Source organism: Petaurus breviceps, unplaced genomic scaffold (assembly GCF_028583685.1).
Source record: "Petaurus breviceps papuanus isolate PSGF00001 unplaced genomic scaffold, PetGlider_PUasm1.0 188, whole genome shotgun sequence".
In the NCBI taxonomy this organism is placed as follows: Eukaryota; Metazoa; Chordata; class Mammalia; order Diprotodontia; family Petauridae; genus Petaurus; species Petaurus breviceps.
The window spans coordinates 42,592,780-42,613,082 of NW_027185804.1; the positions used below are offsets into that span (position 1 = coordinate 42,592,780).

The following is a 20,303-nucleotide window of genomic DNA, read 5'->3' on the forward strand; positions in this document are numbered from 1 at the left end:
GACTCTATTATTACCTCAGTTTTACAGAGGAGGAAACTGAAGCTGAAAGAAGGTAAATGAATTGTCTAAGGTCACACAATTAATACATGTTTGAACTCAGGCCTTCCTAGTGCCAAGACCAGCCCTCTCTCTACTATGGTATCTGTTCATGAAAAAAATAGATGAAAAGCATTTTCTTCCCAACAGCACCATGAAGTGGACATCATGAGCCATGTCATTGTCATTTTACAGATGAGAAAACTAAGACTGAGAGAACTCTTGTGGTATTCTCTAGGTAAGCAAACTAGTAAGTGCTAGGGCTAAGACTTCTGTGTATACCTCCTGACTCGAAGATTAGAGATCTTAACTCTTTCTCAGACCACAGTTGTTAAAGGATATTATATCCTCTGTGTTATGAGTTTTGGGGAGCCTTCATTCTCACCAGAGAAATAACTAGTGTAGTGTAACTGAAGTTTCTTTCCGGTGCTTAGCATTTCAAGGGCATAACACTTCAGAATCAATTGAGCTTTGTACTCAATTAGTGAGAATGATTATTTTAAATAGGAAACTATAAGATGACATTTTTTTCCTCTTCCCCCAACTGACACCCAAAACTTTATATAAAAAATTACATCAGTAGCATTATGTAAAGTTTAACCTGGTGATGAAAAAAATAATGCTCCTGTAGCTCTGAACCTTACTAGGAAAAAGAAGTCATTAAGAATACTCTGATGTTCTCTAGGTAAGATTCCTTAGGACTCACTCCCCAGTGGGGTTGATTCTGGTCCTATAGCCCTCTGACCCACCTAATAATGCTGGCATTGCCAATCTACCCTTAATTATTTCTCCATCTTTAGGGAACATAAATAGACAAATAATGTCCTTTAGTCTTATATTCTGAGCTAGGTCGCACCAAGAAGGCACTGTGGCAGACAAGAAACAGTCCTGTATTTATAGATTAGAAATTGCAAATCAATGTCAGTTTCTCGTTTAGTAGCTGGTGATCTCAGGCAAGTCACTTCTCTTCTCGGGGTCTCAGTTTCCCTACATGTAATATGAGAACCTTAAACAAGAGGCTCTTGATGTTCTTTCTGAATATAGATCATATGATTCTATAGCTATGAATGAATTACTTGGGACCAAGTACCATAATTAAATTGGTTGACATTCAATAAACATTACAAATTTTTATACCTTAAAAATTTTATTATGCAATATATTCTCTTTTATTACAGTCACTTGTTTTAAGCTGATTTGACATTGGGTTCACAATATTTTTAACACATATCCTTCAATTCTTCATGACCAAACCAAAATTTTACCATATTATATATTAAGTTCATCTACATATTTCTAATTAAAGACTCGATTATTGTCCATAAGCTTCAATTATGTTTAAATCAGGTGAATTTCCAAGCCATTGACACATAATTTTTACCCCAAAATTGAATGGCCCAAAAAACACTACTACCACTACCACCACCAACAAAACAAAACAAAGCAACCCTCTCCCTCCTCCCAAGTGATGGTGGATATGTCTTTGTAGATATAGCATTATATGATTGCAGATGCTGATTCTGATGACACAGTAGTAGAACGGATATGAAGTTAGGATTCTTAGACTTAAATCTTGACTCTTACATAGTAATGATGTGGTACTAATTATCTTAAGCCTCAGTTTCTTCATCTGCAAGGTGAAAGAGTTTAATTAGATGAAAAGATATTTTCCAGCTCTACAACTTGATCATGAGAGCCTTCCTAACTCAAAATCCCACAATCCTGTGGCAGTGTATTTTTGTCTTTTAGAAAGCAAGAAAGGAGCAAATGGCCAGCAGAAACTACACTAGAGTCACTGAGTTCATTTTCGTGGGCTTGAAGTATCACCCAAAGCTACAGGTCATCCTCTTCCTTCTTGTTCTATTTTTTTATCTCTTTAACATGACAGGAAATCTGGGAATGATTATCCTCATACGGATTGATACCCGCCTTCACACCCCCATGTATTTTTTCCTCAGCCACCTGTCTTTTGTGGACATGAGCTTCTCATCCATAGTCGTTCCCAAAATGCTTAGGGACTTCTTTGAGGAGAGGAAGACCATCTCTTTCCTGGGCTGTGCCTTACAACAATGGTTCTTTGGGTTTTTTGTGGCCATTGAATGTTTCCTCTTGGCATCCATGGCCTATGACCGCTATGTTGCTATCTGTAACCCATTGCTTTACTCCACTGCAATGTCCCAGAAACATTGCAACCAGCTGGTGGTTATCCCCTATGCTGTTGGGTTCATAGATGCCATGATTCACACTCCTGCTGCTTTCCGTCTCCCCTTCTGTGGCCCAAATGTCATCAATCACTTCTTCTGTGACATTTTCCCCCTCCTCTCCCTCATATGTGCTGACACCAGCATCAATAAGTTATTAGTTTTTGTTATTGCCGGGATTGTTGGTGTCTTCAGCGGCCTGATCATCCTTGTCTCCTACATCTACATTCTCACAGCCATCCTGAGGATCCACTCTGCAGAAGGGAGAAAGAAAGCCTTCTCCACCTGCTCTTCTCATCTCACTGCTGTCACCGTCCTCTATGGGACCCTCTTCTTTGTCTATGTGAGGCCTAATTCAAGTTTCTCCATGGATACCAATAAACTCGTCTCTGTGTTTTATACTTCAGTGATCCCCATGTTGAACCCCCTCATCTATAGCCTAAGGAACAAGGAGGTCAAAGATGCCATTCATAGGACCATTGCTAAAAGGAAGTTTTCTATCACATTATGAATTATGTACAGTGGAAAATGGAATAACAACATAACATTTGCATGACAGGCACATCAGAGCAGTATAAAGGAGTGGGAAGATTGTCATGGACAAAGAAAGGCTTCTCAGAGATCATAGTCTCACAGATCTGGAGCTGGGAAAGACCTGAGAGGCCATCTACTCCAACACTCACATTTACCAATGAATAACCTTAAGCCCAGGGAGAGTAAAGGATTTGTTTAAGGTCACATAAGAAGTAAGTTTCAGAGTGGGAATTTAAATTTAAGTCCCATGATGCCATGTTCAGCATGAGTATCACTTAAGTTGATGTTTCAAACATACATAGAAATTTCCCCAACAAATAAAAGGAGGGAAAGACATTCTAGGCATTCGGAACTTTGTGAGCAAAAGGAGCACACAGACCTTGCCTGGGGTGAAGTGGGTTAAAGAATAGTCCTGAAACATAAAAGGCTTGGAGGAGAGTAATATGAGATGATGTTGCCAGGTGGTGAAGGGCCTTGAATGTGAAAGAAAGAGTAATTTTTGTTTGTTTAATTTAATATATTTTAATCAATAAAATCAAAGGATAGCACAAAAGGCAGACAACATTAAAAACATTTCCATGCAACAGAGAGAACTCAGATAGATAAGTGTAATGGATGAATGTACTCCACTGTATTGAACAAATGCTAGTGGTCTTCAATAAGAAATTTTTTTTTAAATTAAATACTGGCATTCTGATAAAGAGTTTGACCTTTACTTCTAGGAAAGTCAAAGGGGAGTCGCTGAACAAATGATAAATAGATGAAAGCAAAAGATTATACTGGAAGGGCCATGGTAGATGGATTAGAGAAAAGGATAGGGAAAGGCAATCATGGAAGAAGGACTACCTGAAAGGAAGCTTTAGTAAAAATCCAGGTGGCAATAATGACGGCAGGGTAATTGAGAAGAGTTAAATCAAAGACACATCGCAGGAGTGGAATCAAACAGACTTGGTAAGTGATTAGAGGAGAGCTGAAGGAGACCTTACTCCATGGTTCTGAATATGGGAGACAGGATGAATTTGGAATTGACAAAGTTGGAATTAATATAGGGCAACTGGGGCTTTGCCCCAGATGCGGATTGGAGAATGCACTATTCCTCCCACCAGGGGGTGAACTTCTCACTGCCCCCACACATATACCCTATCCTTGTGTTAAACCTTACCGAGCCCCATGCTGCACTTCACCCCACTAGGGTCCTGTGATCAGTTTACCTATACTCTGGAGTACCTTTTCACTGATTTTACAATGTTCTCCCCACATTTTCTCTTTCAATGAATCATACAGCCTAGGATCTGCTTAAAGTATATGACTTAAGTCATGTTCAGGAGCAGGTGTAAGCAAAGCAGATGGTCCCTGGAAATAGGCTCCTGCTTCTCCTCCCCATCCCTCAAATAGTAAGCACAGCCCTAGCCTTACCCCCAGGCAATATTGACCTCTGACCTCCCTTTCTCCTTTGAGCTTAGGGAATCATCCTCTTTTGTTGTTTAGGGAAATGAGCACAGGATTTATAGAAAGAGAACACGAATTTACATGCTGGTCCTGAAACTTTCTCAGTGTTACTAGGCATGTGGGATTCTAACCATTTCATTATTTTAACTTCTTTCCTGAGAAATGACCCACCCATCTCCCTATTCATTCCATCTTGATTGGTAATGCCTTCACTGGGCCCAATACTTCAGGAAGTATTCACTTCGTTCCCTCCTCCTATGTTTCTGACAACCTTAACAACCAACCTTCCCACACTACCCCTCTGCAATTCTGAAAACATGATCAAATCAATTTTGCCACTGCTCTTTGATAGGGCATGTTATAGGCACCTAAATATTCCAACTCACCATCCCCTGTAACTTTCTCCACTAAAGTGTCCCTCTCTAATTACCATTCCTCTAAGTCTGTGGTCTCTCCCATTAGAATATAAGCTTCTTGGGGACATGGATTACCTTTGCTACTGTATTGTGTCTAAACTATAGTGTTTGCCACATATCAGGCACCTTGATGTTTTGCATTCATTCTTAGCTTCTCTGGACTTTGGTTTCTACATCTGTAAAAAAAGATAGATTTAGACTAAGTGAGGTCCAGAGTCTCTTCTATCTCTAAACTATTTTCCCATGATCATAGATTTCTTTCTCTGATATTATTTTTACTTTCTTTGAATTCTCAAAGACACAACAACATTTTTCATTCCCTCCAAAGCTGATTTCTTGTTTTCCCACATATCTTGACACAGAGCCAGAAAAAGATGACATTCACTTTCCTCCCTTTTGCCAGCCTCAGTCCTTTCCTTTACCATTATCATTCAGTAATTATTTCTACTTCAAAACTTTCTATCATGACTCTTGTTTCTGTCATTAATGAACCTCCATGTTATCATTCTCCCTCCCCAAGAAGTTTGATATTGAGCTTTCTGTCTTCTTTTCTACCCTAACCCTTGCATCAACCATTGAAGGTTCTGACTTTCAAGTTACTCAATCTCTTCACATGCTATGATCTCTATTTCTAATCTAATTTATCCATTAATAGGAATTTGCTCACTTTTGATTTCTCTGTCATGCTTATTTCTCAATTCCCATCTACAGCTGAAGTAAATTTGTCCCAAGTTCTGAGGCTCCTAGTTAGTGAGAGCTGCCAAGGATGGCACCATGGACAGCAGGATTGAAATTGTAGGGCAGTAAAGACAAACCACCAAAAGCAAGGGGGGGGGGGGGAATAAATAAAGCAACTCAACATGTGTGTGTGCCCTGGTTGAAGTCTCTGGGAAATGACTGGCCAAGATGAAGTTAAAAGATTATACAGCTCTAAAGACAATAATTTGGAGGTAGGCTTTTATTTATGTGTTTTGTTTTGTTTGTTTTGTTTTGTTTCACTAAGAGGGGAGGTATAAAAGGAAAACACTAAGAATCATCACATTGAGGTCAGAGACAGTCTGAGATTTCAGAAATTCTAAGAAAATTGGTACTCTGAAAATTAAAGCACTCTGAAAATAGTCCTAAAAGAAAAAATACATTGCAAAAAAAGATAGAGAAATAGACAAGAGACGACTTAAGTAGAGGGTAAATATTTGAGTTTTCTATATTAATGAGCAACTGGTATATAAACTGCATTGGATAGTCTTTTGATTTATTTGGTGCTTGGCAATGTGCTACATGAATGTAAATATATGAATATACATGTCTATGTAACGTGCACACTTTTTTTAGATCTTCAGGAATCAGATTAACTGTAATATACTTAATGTGAAAGCACTAGAAAATTTAAAGGTACAACATAATGTGAATAATAAGTACTAAATTATTAATCTTTCAAAACCATTCTTAAATCTGTCTTGCTAGACTGAAATATGTTTTTCACTTTATTTTTCTTGTTTAATTTTGTGTATTTTTTCTTCTTCGATATAGTTAATGTGGAGATAACTTTCTATGACTTTACATGTATAATCAGCATCATATTTCTGATCTCCAAGAGTCACAGGAAAATAGGAGAGGGGAGAATTTGGATCTCATTTTTAAATGAATGTTTAAAAAGTTAATATAATTGGGAAATATTTAATGAAATAAAATACATTTAAATGTTTTTTTCTAATGATAAAAATTATTTGTTCACTTGAATTGAAAAGAGCTCTTCATTGTTACAAGGTATTTACTGTAGTACAGTAGAAAATGAAGGACTGGAGCCAGAGGATCCAGATTCAAATACTGCATCTGCTCCTTACAACCTATGTGATCTTAGGCAAGGCACTTAACTTCTCTCGGCTTCAGTATTTTCATCTTCAAATGGAAGGAGTTGGATAATATCTTTACAATACCTTTCAGTCATTTATGCTCCAGTAAATCTATTTCAATAAGAGAATAGCAGAATTTCAGAGTCGGAAACAGCACAGATGTAAATGAGATGCTGCCTATACAATAATTTTGACGATATTTGTGATATAGGATCATCCAACCATTGCTTGAAGAATTTTAGTATAAGAGAACACCCTTCCTACTGAGGCAACTAATTGCACTATGGAGCCTTCCTAAATGTTAGACATTTTTCTCTTAATAATCCAAAATTTGCTTCCTTGTAATTTCTCCACTTTGTTTTTCATTTCTATGTGCTTTCCTACTTAGTGGTTGTTATATCCCCTACTGGTCACAAGAGGACACCAATACTACATGGGAGTAGAATATTCTTGCTTCACTTTCCTTATTTCTTTACTGGAACAGCACTCTCGTCCTATGTAGGGGTGTGTGAGATGCCTGCATTATTGCTTACTAGCTATGTGGTTCATGGCTTAGGACCATTTGTTGTCTGAATACATACAGTTACTTTACTTTTATCAGTATTTGGAGAAAATAATCAGACTCAGGATGTCTCAGAATTGCATCAAGATATTAATGACTGTAATTGAAGGTTCTTAGGACAACTCAGATCTATTAAGGAAAGAATTATGGATCTGCCCACTTTACTGAGACATACATTCAAGAATTTTTTTTCAGTTGAGGATTGCAATATTACCTTGTTTACTGAATATTTTTTTCCCTATCTGATATCACCTTTGGATTTTGTTCCTGAAGACTACTTTAGAATTCTAGGATTTCTAGATGATTTCTTTGTTACCTATTTGTTGCTTATATACATCTCTATCATGTATCCAGATGCTAATGCTAAACAGATGAAATAAATGAATGTTGCTTGAGTTTATGTGGAAAATCAATCAAAGAAATTATAACAAAACACTTGAATATTATTTTGCTCATTCAAAAACATCTTAAGAAATTTTGCCAATGGGAAGGAACTGTATCAGTGTGTTGGAGGTTTTAATAATTAAATTTAATAATTTATAGCCATCTACAGCAATGTTTTTGTTCAATAATTAACTATAAAATAATATACCGTGTTTCCCCGATAATAAGACACTGTCTTATTAATTTTTTTTGACAGAAAAACACCAGAGGGCTTATTTTCAGGGGAGGGCTTATTTTAATGAACATTGACAGCAATTTTAATAAACAGGTAAATGTGAACAAAAAAATGTACCTTTATTCAATAAGCAAATCACTGGGGAAGAACAGGATGACGGCGCTCACTGCTGCAGCTCTGATTGGATGCAGCTCGGAGCATGGCGTGCATTTCAGGTGGGGGGGGGACGGTGCATACAGAGGGTACCGTAATGTAGCGTGTAGCGCAGGGGATCACCTTCACTACAGTAGCAATCTCAATAGGGCTTATTTTGGGGGGAGGGCTTATTTTAGAGGAATCTTACACAGTAAGGGGAGGGCTTATTTTGGGGATAGTTCTTATTATCGGGGAAACACGGTATTATGGAAAATATGGGGGGTGAAATAATTTTCCCATGAATATACAATCAATACAATTTGGAGCTGGGACTAGACCCAAAATCTTCTGATTCCATATCAAAGATTTACTCTTTCCACTATACCATCCATTACACAAACCCACTGTATGGGGAAGGCAGAGAGATTAAGTGAAAAGGAATATTTTTATGTCTTGACTTTCCCTCAAAACTAAACCTGGAAAGTGAGGTGGCACAGTAGATAGAGTACCTTGCCTGAAGTCAGGAAGACATCTTCCTGAGTACAAATTTGGCCTCATTGTGTGACTCTGGACATGTCACATTTCACATAATGCCCCTAAATGCTAATACTTTCCCCATAAAAAAACACTTTATATTATATTTACATTTCAAACTATGTTATGTTATGTTATATTACATTACATTATTTTATTACATATTTAAATATGTACATGGGGTATCACATGATAGAATATAAACTATAAACTCTTTGAGAGCAGAGAATGTTTCATTTCTATCTTTCTGTTCCCAGTGTTCAGAACATTGTTCGACACTCAATTCTGTTTAATAAATACATGTTGATTGATAAATAATGTAATCTAGACATATGAAATACTATCACATACTTATATCCAGAGGAATTTACCCATACAGAGAATATTGCCTATTTCTTTTGGACTGGACTTCTGATTTTCATTAGGGTAGAGAATTATCAATAAGTAAACCCTTCTACCAATGCAAATTAGAATGAGCTACACAACTTAGAGTGTTATAGTTTCCTAGTGTTCTGAGAGGTTAGTGGACTTGCCCAGAATCATGCAGCCAGTTTTAATAACAGACAACCCTTGAACCTTGCTCTTCCTAATTCTTAGGCCAGGTCTCTCTCCACTGCACCATGTTGCCTCTCACTGAATTATTATAGAAATATCAGAAAGGAAAGAAATCCCAATTTATCTGATTTCAGTTAAGAAGTACTGAAACTATTTAATATAAAGGGATATCTAAAAATATGAATACTCGTGTGACTCCTATTTACTCAAATGGGAGATTAGGGAAAGAATGGAAGTTTGTTTGGAGCTACGGAAAGGGTAATTAGTCATTCCCAAGGAATTTATTCCAATATAGGCTTTATTATTGTTGTTTAAAGTGGAAATAAGCATTCCTGGGAGACTCTAAAAATAAGCAAATGTGAGAGAGAAATTAACCTAAAGATAACCACCCATCACCAGATTTACAGGGAAAAGAAAATGAAGTAGTCATGATTAGAAGAGAAACTAGAGAAGTGGAGTCCAGAAGAAAGCAAATAGAAACTATAATCCTTCAGGGATTTATTTAGGGATTTAATTAAGCTTATGAGGATGTAAATTGCCAGAACTAGATACAAGTATTCCCATCGGCAACTGGGTAGGATTGGATCAAATCATAGATTCATACACTATTAGGATTTTAAAAGGCCACTAAACATGGGATGGCAGAAATGGAATGGACCTTACAAGTTATCTGCTCCAGCTCCCTTATACTCCACTTCTGATGCTTGACTTTTGTAACTACGGGAAAGCCATGACTTTTTTGAGTTTCTTTATCTGTAAAATGGGGATACATTAAAATTCAATTCAAAAGTACACATACAAATCATAATAATATCTACATAACAATGTAGTTGTGAGGCTCAACTGAAATAATATATGTAAAATATTTGCAAAATTGTAATATAATTTAGCTAAAATCACTGTTTAGTATAGATGTTGAGTCCATCACAGTTAAGGGATGAAACAGTTAATATTTATATAGAACTTTACTCTTTACAAAACACTTCACATACATATTCCCATTTGTTCTTTGAGATAGCCCTGTAAGGTTAGTAGTGCAAGTATCATTTTCCTCGTTTTGCAGATGATAAAAGAGACTCAGATGTTGCAAGGGTTTGCTCAAGATCACACCACTAGTAAGCAGTGACTTCAAGTCTACTATGTTTTCCATTAGACCCCAACTATTCTGAATCTATAATGAATAGAGCAATTATCAGTTCTTACTACATGCAAAGTACTATGCTAAGATGTCAAGATACAAATAGAAAATCAAGGCATCCCCTGCTCTCAAAGACCTCACATTCTGATACAAGAGGTAACACGTATTGTCTTGAGACTCCCCTTGACTTTCATGAAACTGCTCTTCTCCTTCTAGATGACTTACTTGCCAGTCTCTTTCCCTGTTTTATTGTCCTCTGAAGTGTGGGCATCTTCCAAAGCTCTGTCATAGATCACTTTCTCTTTTTTCCCAACACTCTTATTTGATGATCTTACCAGTTGCCAAGCCTTAAATTATTACTTCTTTGTACCTGACATCCAAATCCCATATATAGTCCCAATCTATCCCCTTATTCCTAACTCCACACTTCCAGTTGCCTGTTGGATTTCTTGTTGGTATCTCAAATTCAACAACTTAAAATCTGAGTTCACCGTCTCTTCTGTCCTCTAGCTCTACCTCCAAAGCTCTGTATTTCTTTCCCATTACCTTTACTGAGAAGCTCACTTATTTTGACCTTTACTTCTTCCTTATTCCCCACTTGCAATCATTTGCTGAATCTACCATCATACCTTCTCTTGTACTGGTCCTCTTTACCCTATAGGGGCATCTCTACCCCCAAGTTCAGAATTTAAGAACGTGTATGAACTACTAGACTGGTGCCCCAATGAATGTATCTGCTTCCAGCCTCTCCTTTATCCAATCTATATTCCACACAGCTACTAAAATAATCTTTAACAACATATAATCAACTTGACACTGATCATTTCAATCAAATGACAGTGGTCACATGAATTAAATGACACTGATCATATCCCTTGCCTTGTACAAGAGCATTGAGTGGTTCCTGATTGTCTATAAAATGAAACACAAGCTTCTTAGAAAAGAGTTTTTAAGGCCCTTCAGAATATGCTTACACTCTAACTTTTCCATTTTGTTTCAGAGGCAGCCAGATAGCGTAATGGACAGAGAACTGGACCTGGAGTCAGGGTTTTTTGCCACAACAAAAAGCTGCTATAACCCTCTCCTTTTAAACATTTTATTCCTATTTTAGACACCATCATTATTCCAGTCTCCAGGGTTCATAACCTTGGCATTATCTTTTATTTCTTACTCTTCTCCACTTCAAATATCAAATCAGTTGCCAATTTTCCATTTCTATCATCAAAATATTTTTTCATCTGACCCCTACTCCCCTACCCACATAACTCTCACTTATCCAGACCCTTATTGCCCCTCCATTATATTACTAGAATAGCCTTATGATTGCCAACTATCTCTTCCTCAATTTTCTCAACACTGTTGCCAAAGTGGTTTTCTTTAAGGAGAGATTTGACCATGCTATTCAACTCAATAAATTCCAATGGCTTCCAGTCACCTTTAGAATCAAATATAAATTCCTCTGTTTAACTTTTAAGATCTTTAACAACCTGGCCATAATCTATCTTTCTTATCTCACTGTCATTGTGTATTATTCTCTCTCCTAAACTCTATGATACAGTCAAACTAGCCTTTTCTATGGTCTTTATAATTAACACTCTATCTCCAGTCTCTCACATGCTCAGGATGCACTCTTTCTTCATGAAAGAAGCTCCCTCTTCCCTCAAGCTGCACCTTCTACTTGAAGCTTTAGAAAATTCCTCCATCTGCTTCTTCCTTATTTCTTAAATTGCCTTGTATTTAACCACTTTGTATTTTTTTTATTCTCTCTATACTATATATGGATATGTGTGTATATATTTCTATACATAATCACATAAACACACTCCATGCCCCAAAAGTCCTGGTGCAGTGTTAAGCCTGAATAACTTAAAGGATTTTGGGAAATTCTGTAAATATATCTTCTTCTTGTCTCATCCAGAAGAATATAAATTCCTTGTGAATAGAAACCATTGCGTTCATTGTTTGTAACCCCAATGCATAAAAAACAATTATTGATTTATTGAATAAACCTAGTTTCCCATTCCAGCCCTGACATTCACTGTTTTTGTGACCTTGGGCAAGTCACTTGATTTCTCTGGGCCTCAGTTTCCTCAATCATAAAATAAAAAAGTTTATTATAAAGTCCCATTCCAGTTTCGAATCCCATGATCCTCTGGGCCTTTTTGAGTTGACTATTTTCTTAGACTATACTGACATCCTACTTCTACTGACTGATAGTTTGGTTTAATGGTTGTTAATTTTAACAATGTCCTGAATTTCTGGACCCATTTGATATGCTGGGGGTAGGGGTAGAGGAGAAAATAGCAAGCTGGCTGATATTCTGCCGATCCCCCCAGTGTCAGAGTCTCTGACTCCATGCCTATACCAGTGCTTGTTTTAAAATGGATACGGATACAGACTTGCTGAGAGACATATCTTCCTAAACAGTCTGAAAATTCAAACTCAAGAGAATAATCTCCATTCTGGAGTATAAGGTTGGTTAAAAGAACAACTGTCTGTCTTTTGGGGAGATTCTTCTTTTTTCCTTGCTGAATGCTTTAACTCCTGACAAGTTGAGATTTTAGTCTGCTATATCACTTGGATGTCCACCTTTCATTCTCTTAGATGAAAAAATTGTCAACTGAATGATTTTTTTAAATTTCATATAACTTTATATTAGCACTCATTCAAAGGAATTAGTCAATCAGATTACCTTATGTAGTAAAATAATGCTTTATATATTTTTTTCTTTTTGGATTCTCTCAACATTCCTATAAGGTTGGTCATAGGTAGGGGTAGAGGAGAAAATAGAGTTGGTCAAGAGGAATGATTGCAACCATTCTAAGGATCTAGGAACAGAAGCTCAGGGAAGAGATGGGACAGGTTGCAAAGCTATTTAGTGGAAGATCTGGGGTCAGAGCCCAAGAACACCGATATTCCAAGGTTTCTGAAATAGGGTCATTCATAGCAGGCCATCCCAGGTGAGGCTATAGGAAGAGGGACTTGCTCGGTTAGGGGTAATATCATGAGTTTTTACTTCCATATGTAGTTACATTTCACTTTTAAGTTAAAGTTCTTGGAATTGTGATTGTTGATGGAGACACAGGATCAAAGAACTTGAGAGGTGGAAAGGACTGGAACATCATCTCTATCCTCCTGGTCTCTATCCTGCATCCTCTATATTCATGTTCCCTGCCACACACTTTCCATGTTTTATCCAATTTTATTTTATTTTTAGTTTCTAATTTTTTCCCTCTCCTTCCCTCCTCCACTAATTGAAAAGACAAGAAAAAACAGAACCCATTACAATATGTTCACTCATGCAAAACAAATCCATGATTTAGCTAAGAGAAAAAAGAAAGAAAAGACAAGAAAAGAAGAGAAAAGGGAAGGGAAGAGAAGGGGAGGGAAGAAAAGAAAAATTTGGTCTAATCTATACTCTAAGTTCATCAGTTCTCTATCAGGAAGTGGTTATCTTAAATCCTCTGGAATATGGGTGAGTGATTGACAAAGTTACTAAGTCTTTCAAAGCACATCATCTTTACATTGTTACTGTTGTTGTATAAATAGGTTTTTTTGGTTCTGCTCACTTCATTTTTCATCAGTTCATATAAATCTTCCTAGGTTTTTCTGAAACAATCTACCTCATCATTTCTTATAGCACACTAGTACTCTATCATAAGCATATACCACAACTTTTTCAGAAGTTCCCCAATTTATGGTTACCCTCCTAGTATCCAATTCTTTACTGCCATGAAAAGAGCTGCTATAGACCTAGTAGTAGTATATACTGTAAGCTGTTACCAAGCTTCCTTTCAGCTTTACCTTCTTCCTCTCCCAAACCTCCCAGCTTTGGAGGTAACAAAAAGCAGGAGTTCTTACCCTTGCTGTACCATTAACTCCTTTGACAACCTAGTGAAACCCAATTACCCTTTCTCAGAACATTTTTAAATGTCTAAAATAAAATATGAAGGGTCACAAGAAGATAAATTATATTGTACTACAGTTTTTTTTATTAAAACAATAATTCATAGATCCTAGATTAAAAACCGCTTCCCTAGAGGCATCACATCTCACACCACTGTTTCCCATACTGGCCACTCCTCTCATTATAATAACTTATATTTATATAACACTTCAATGTGCAGAAAGTGATTTCCCCCCACATTTTCCTTTTCTCCCCTCATAATAACCCAGGTGAAGTAGCTACAATTATACAAATTTCTCCTTAAAACAAATCTTTTACATGCCAATGTCCTTTAGATATTGTCTCATGTCCCTTCATTTGTAAATGAAAAATCTGATGTCCATAAGAGGTTAATAACTCACCTATATTCATAACTAGTCAGTGTCAGAAACCAGATTGGAAGTCAGGGTTCTTCTAATTAAAGGTGTAGTGTTCTTTTTACTATGTCATGTGGCTAGACCTGGATGAGGAAGAGGCAGATTTCTTTCAGTATCATTCATCATGCCATCTGCCTCAGTTTCTTCACTTTTTAATAGGAGAAGATGGGACTAAATACCTTCTAAAGTCACTTTCACTTCTAAATCAATGATCCCATGATCACTACAAGCCTCAGTTTCATCATCTATAAAATGGAGATAATATTTACAATACACCTATATCACAGCTGCTGCGATGTTCAGGTAGGATAATTAACGGATAAATGAATGAAAAAGCATGTATTAAGTGATTACTATGTACCAGGCACTTTACTAAGTCCCAGGGATAAAAAAAAATCAAAGGAAACAGAACAGTCCCTACCTAATAGAAGACAACACATGGAGGGAAGCTGTAAAAGAGGGTGTAAGGGTTATGGGATTTAAAGATCTCCCATGCCCCATGGACGTGCTGACATAGCAGAGCAAGAAAAAAAAAAAAAAGCCGAGCTAACGGTCCTGTGGTTGGCAGTTGGTGGCAGTTGCCTTTTTTTTTTTTTTGAGTTGGGACTCCTGCTGAGGACTGCCAGAGGCCAGAGCTGCTGGGAGCGCTCTTCCAGGACGCTGGGTGGTTGCTGTGAGTGGGGAGAGGAGGACCTTTGCCTGAGGTAGCCTGTTCTGTTTTAAAGGCTTGAAAATGTGGGTGCTTTCTACTTTATCTACCTGTGCCAATATCATAACTACTCTGATGGCTTTCACTTTCTGGTTTTGGGACTCCGTCTTTTGGTATCTTAATAAATTTTCTAGTTTATTTCCCCAAATGGCAAACCTGACATATTTTGTGATGGATAATTATATCAGCATATTTGTAATCTCTATAGGCATTGTGAATATGGCATTGCTGATACAGAGGGGGAGCTAATCATGTGGTGACAGGGCTTGGAAATGGCCAAGAACTTACCTGAAGGACTCATTATAGGCACGATAAGGTAAAAACTTGCCTATTAGAGCTCAGGGCCTCAGGATCTATTGAGAGGGGGATGAGAAGGATGGGAGAGTGAAGGTTCTATGGCATGGAAGTCTTGGGGAACTGTTTAAAAATTATATTTAAAAAAATATTAAATGCTTTATAAATTTTAAAGCACCATATAAGGACTAAGTTATTGGTGTTATTACATTATGGCATATTTCTCTTTGTTCACACTGGATCCTCCCTAGTAGCCTGGAAACCCTCTGAGGGCAGGGACTATGTTATCTTTCATCTTTGCATTATCAGTGCCTAGCACAGTGCCTGACATACAGTCCGAACTTAATAGAGGCCTATAGAATCAAATTTAACATAGAATGTTCCAACTGAGAGTGGCCTTTGAATAGGGAGCATAGTCATCCAAGCCACAGGAGACCATCTAGTGCAGGTTTGGAATTCGGAAACTTTCTTTTTTGGATCAGAATTTTGAATCAATGCCAAAGAAGAAGTCTAATGAACACCTCATGATTATTAGGGGCCTGGCGTTTCAGGGCTCTGGTGCCTTATTTTAGTTGCCAGTGGGAGGATCCTTGTCACACAAGGCAGCATGACATTCCGGTGCATAGAGAAGGGAGAGTGATATTCATGAGCCGGGAGGGAGGGAGAGTGCAGGAGAGCAAAATCAGCAATGTTTGCAAATTTGGGGCTTCACTTCCCACAGACACCACTTCACAAATAGGGGCTGGGCTCCCAGGCTAGCCGGAGACATTTATTTAGACCCTAGTCAAGAGAAATGATGAGTTGAACACAGCATTGAAGAGTAGAAGGAAAACAGTCTGGATCAACTTTGAGAAATGATAGATTTCTTTTCAGGACCCATAGATTTCTCTTTAAAACAAGTATTTTACATGCCAGTGTTCTTTAGATATTGTCTTATGTCCCTGGGTCTTGGAACATTAAATTCCCAAAGGATTGAAATTAAGAAACACTCAAAAGAAGTAAAGAAAGGAAGGAAATTTGGAATTTGGAACTCTAATTTTTTTTTATGTTAAATTGTTTTTATATGCAATTGAGGAAAAAATAAAAATATTAAATCAAAAAACTTCAATCCGATGTTATGCACTAAGAGGAGGTAGCCTGGTGCATAGCAAAGGATGAACTGTGAATTCAGAGGACTTGAGTTCAAATCCTGATTGTCACTCACATGTGTGTCCTTGGGAAATCAAATAAGAAGCATCCATTAAACACCAGCTTTGGGCTAAGCACTGTGCTTGGTACTGAGGATACAAAGATGCAAAATAACCCAAAGAGTCTTTGCCCTGAGAGAGCTTGCCTTCTATCTGGGAAGACTGCATACACAGAAATAAGTGCTGTACACATAAAATAAAGAATTGCTTCTTTAGGTCTCTCTTCAGGCCTCATCTTTTTTTCATCTGTAAAATGAGCTGTTTAGAATCAGTGATCACTTAGGTGCTTACCAGCATCCATGATCCCATGTTTCAAAACGTGTGTTAATCCTGCCTGATGTAGGTCTATGTTTACCTCTATGAAGAGGTTTACTGAACAAACATTGTGTCTCAGTTTTCTTATGTATAAAATAGGTAGGATTTTACTGCAGCCAGCATAGTTGGTGGGCTAGCGAGCAGTGAGGATAAGGAGACAGGGGTGTAATTGATAAGTCTATTTATTACAGGACCATTTCATACAGAGCCAAAGATACAAGGAGCTCACAGAGTTTATGTGCCCCCCAACAGAAGGCCTACATGACCCAAAAGAATGTAGACACCCCAAAAAATGCAGACAATGTTCAAGGACCCTCCCTTGATCTTGTTTACTACTTACCCTTGACTAAGGTCAATTACTTATCAGGGCAATATCATAGGACCATATCCAGAGGCATAAACAAACAGGATTACACTCCCTCTTGCTTATCTGCCCTGTAACCTTGTAGATAATTGTACAGGGCAGGGGAACATTCCTTTAGCGGGGCCAAGGAACCCCCAAAATTCTCTACATCCAAACAAGGTTATATGTCCTCCTGCCTATCTGCCCTGTGACCTTTCAGATAATAGTATAAGGGAGGGGAACATTTCATTAGCAGAGCCTGGGAACTCCTGAAAGTTCTCTACAGGATAACCCTTGTATCCCTTATGTCAAGAATTTTTGTGTGGGAAAATACTTTTTCAACTGTGTGAACACCATAAAGAGGAAAATTAATTATGTTTTCTGGGACCTGATCCTCAAGATCCTGGGGTTGAAGTCTCTACGTTCTGCTCCTCCAAAACACCTTTTTTATTTTCTTTTGGTCCAGTCCTATGTTTTTAAGGTAGTCCCATAAGGACGTCCTTCCACTGAGGCAGATCAGCAATTTAACCATAGCTCACAGGCTCAGTGTTGTTAAGGAGGACTAGGAAGTTAAGTGACTTCCCAGGGCACAGAGCCAGCATGTGTCAGAGGCAAGACCCAATTCCAAGTCTTCACTGAGATAAGTAGCATGCACAGCCTTGAGAGGCAGAGAATTCTCCTCACCTGAGGTCTGCAAGAAGGGCTCTTTGGATGACCACCTGTTGGATACATTGTTGAGGGGATTCTGGATCTGATCAGGGTTTGTTTATATGGCTGCCTATGGCTCTCCAAGTTCTGAGATTCTCGGAGTCTCCCTGCTTTCAAGACTGCCCTCAAGTCTGCATGCCCTGGAGCTGCTCTTTCAAGTCTTGAGTGCCAAAGAAATGTCACATTTGCCTCAGCTGGATCTTTATCTCACTCCAGTGACAGAGACTAATGCTGGGAGTTCTTAACCAAGGGAAGCCAGGGAGTTAATATTTCACAGAAAGAGAGAAGCTGTGAAATGACCTAAATGCCCAATGGCCTAGAATAAGCCAGAGCAGAGGATTTCAGCCACAGAGAGAAACACACAGAGTTCTGATGAAATATTAAACAAGTCTCAGATGGTGACTGGTATCTATGACCTTAACCCGTTTAGTCACTGTGGGCACCCTTCCTTTCTAGCAGGAACCCCTGCTTTGCAGGAAATTAAGACTTCTTTACAGTGGCTAAAACATTGAATATTTTATGAGGGCAGGACTCTCTTTTTTTTCTTTCTTTCCTCCTTCCTTCTATCCTTCCATTCATTCTTCTTTCTTTCTTTCCTTTTTTGCTTCCCTCCTCCTGCTCTCTCTCTCCTTCCTTAATTAATTAAGCCCTAAAGACTTTCCTGGGGACACTAAGGGATTCAGTGACCTGCTCCTCATTACACAGCCAATAGATGGTAGAGATAAGACTAGAACCTGTGTCTTACTGATACTGAAGCGACCTTTTTCTCTCACCTTATTGCCCTTTTTTCTTTTGTGGGGAAAGTCAAATCAAAAACATATCAGCTGCTATAGATTCTCAGGGGTCTCTTGGTTTCATAATGAGGATTCACTCCCTAGTTGTATAAGGGCATCCTGGTTACTCCTTTCCTCTTGACCCCTCATTCGCAGTTCTATTTTATTAATGTTGAGAACAGATTTCTTCTATGTGAGATGAATAGAATCTTGTGCCATTTTCAATCATTGATTATGAGGGCTATATTTTAATTGAGAAAAGCTCATTTAAGAGCTTAGAGTATTTATTCATTTGGCAAGAGGTTTTCAGACTCCTCTTTTATTTCTTTAAATCCTAGTACATTGAGCATAATTCAGCCTCCCAAGCATTATGCACCTAAATAATATTTAAATTGCATGGATTAGTAAATACTTATGGAATGAATGAATAAGAAGCAATCATTGGATTTTGAGCCAGAGGAATCTGTGAGAACATCTGATGAAAGGGTCACAGAACCTCAGGATCTCTGAGTCAGAAAGACCATAGAATTGAACCTAGACCTCAACAAGAACCTCCTCTATGACATCACTGACAATCATTCATCCAATCTCTCCTTAAAGAATTCAGGGAGAGGAACCAATTCTTTATCATGACAATGCATTCTGCTTTAGGACAGCCCTTATGTTTAGAAGGTATTTCTCTATATTGAACCTAAACTCACCTCTTTGCACTTCTATTTGAAGAATTTAAACTGATCCTATATCATTTCACAATTAGTTCTATTCTGTAATTCATCCTGTTTTGTATTATGGCCCCATTTTCTATGATTTCCCGAGTCACATTTCTTTATCTCTTTATCTATGAGCTAAGTTTAGAAGGTCATTGTCCTGATAATTACTATTCTATTCTTGCATCAATTAAATCCGTTATCCTTGAGGGATGCAGGTGAAGCCCAGGAGTCTGGTCCACTATCTCTAACCTAGCAGCTGGACTCAAACAATGAACATGTCTTAATTGCAGGCCTTTTGCTTCCCTTCTGAGTTGATTAAAAGAAAATGTGTTAACCCTCATACCTTGAGCTTCTGAAAAATGCCATGACATCCGTCTGTTATCTTTGAAGACCTACAAGCTAACTTGATACATTTTCACAAATTATACTAGCCATGCTTGCCTGTCCTCTCTTCTAGCCCACTCTTCTTAATGTAAACCAATCATGTTGTCCTCACCTCCATGCTGCCAACCCCATAATCAACTGTATTATTTTGTTCTTTGTTCCATGATTATAAAAGGGAGCTGCATCTCCTCCTCTGGGTCATTGACCTAACGGAAGTGGTCATTGGACAATTTTTTTAACAGGCTCATGCCCTGCTAATAAACTGATAAAGCTGGTAAGTCTGCACCTCACTTTACCATCATTGAATTCTATTGAGACATTTTTAATAGCTCCTGTTCTTGGCCTTCAGATACTTGAAGATAACAATCATGTCTCCACCATGTATCTTCCCTTCCTTGGGCTAAAAATATCCCCAGACCCTTCAAATGATTCTTGTATGTCATGACCTTATGACCCCTCACTCTCCTTGTTGCTTCCCACTGGGCATAGTCCATCATGCCATATCCTCCCTAAAATGCTGCGTGA

General features: G+C 37.9%; 1 protein-coding gene across 1 annotated transcript; it reads left to right on the forward strand.

Annotated features, from left to right (window-relative positions):
• Window positions 1-1,803: 1,803 nt before the first annotated feature.
• Window positions 1,804-2,748, forward strand: LOC138163639 (olfactory receptor 5G9-like). Its single transcript, XM_069091074.1, has one exon. It carries the CDS (start codon window positions 1,804-1,806, stop codon window positions 2,746-2,748), a length of 945 nt encoding a protein of 314 aa, XP_068947175.1.
• Window positions 2,749-20,303: the final 17,555 nt, after the last annotated feature.

What these genes read in the sequence shown, in the direction of transcription:
- LOC138163639 (XM_069091074.1), top strand. Translation starts at nt 1,804, where the DNA reads ATGGCCAGCAGAAACTACACTAGAGTCACTGAGTTCATTTTCGTGGGC.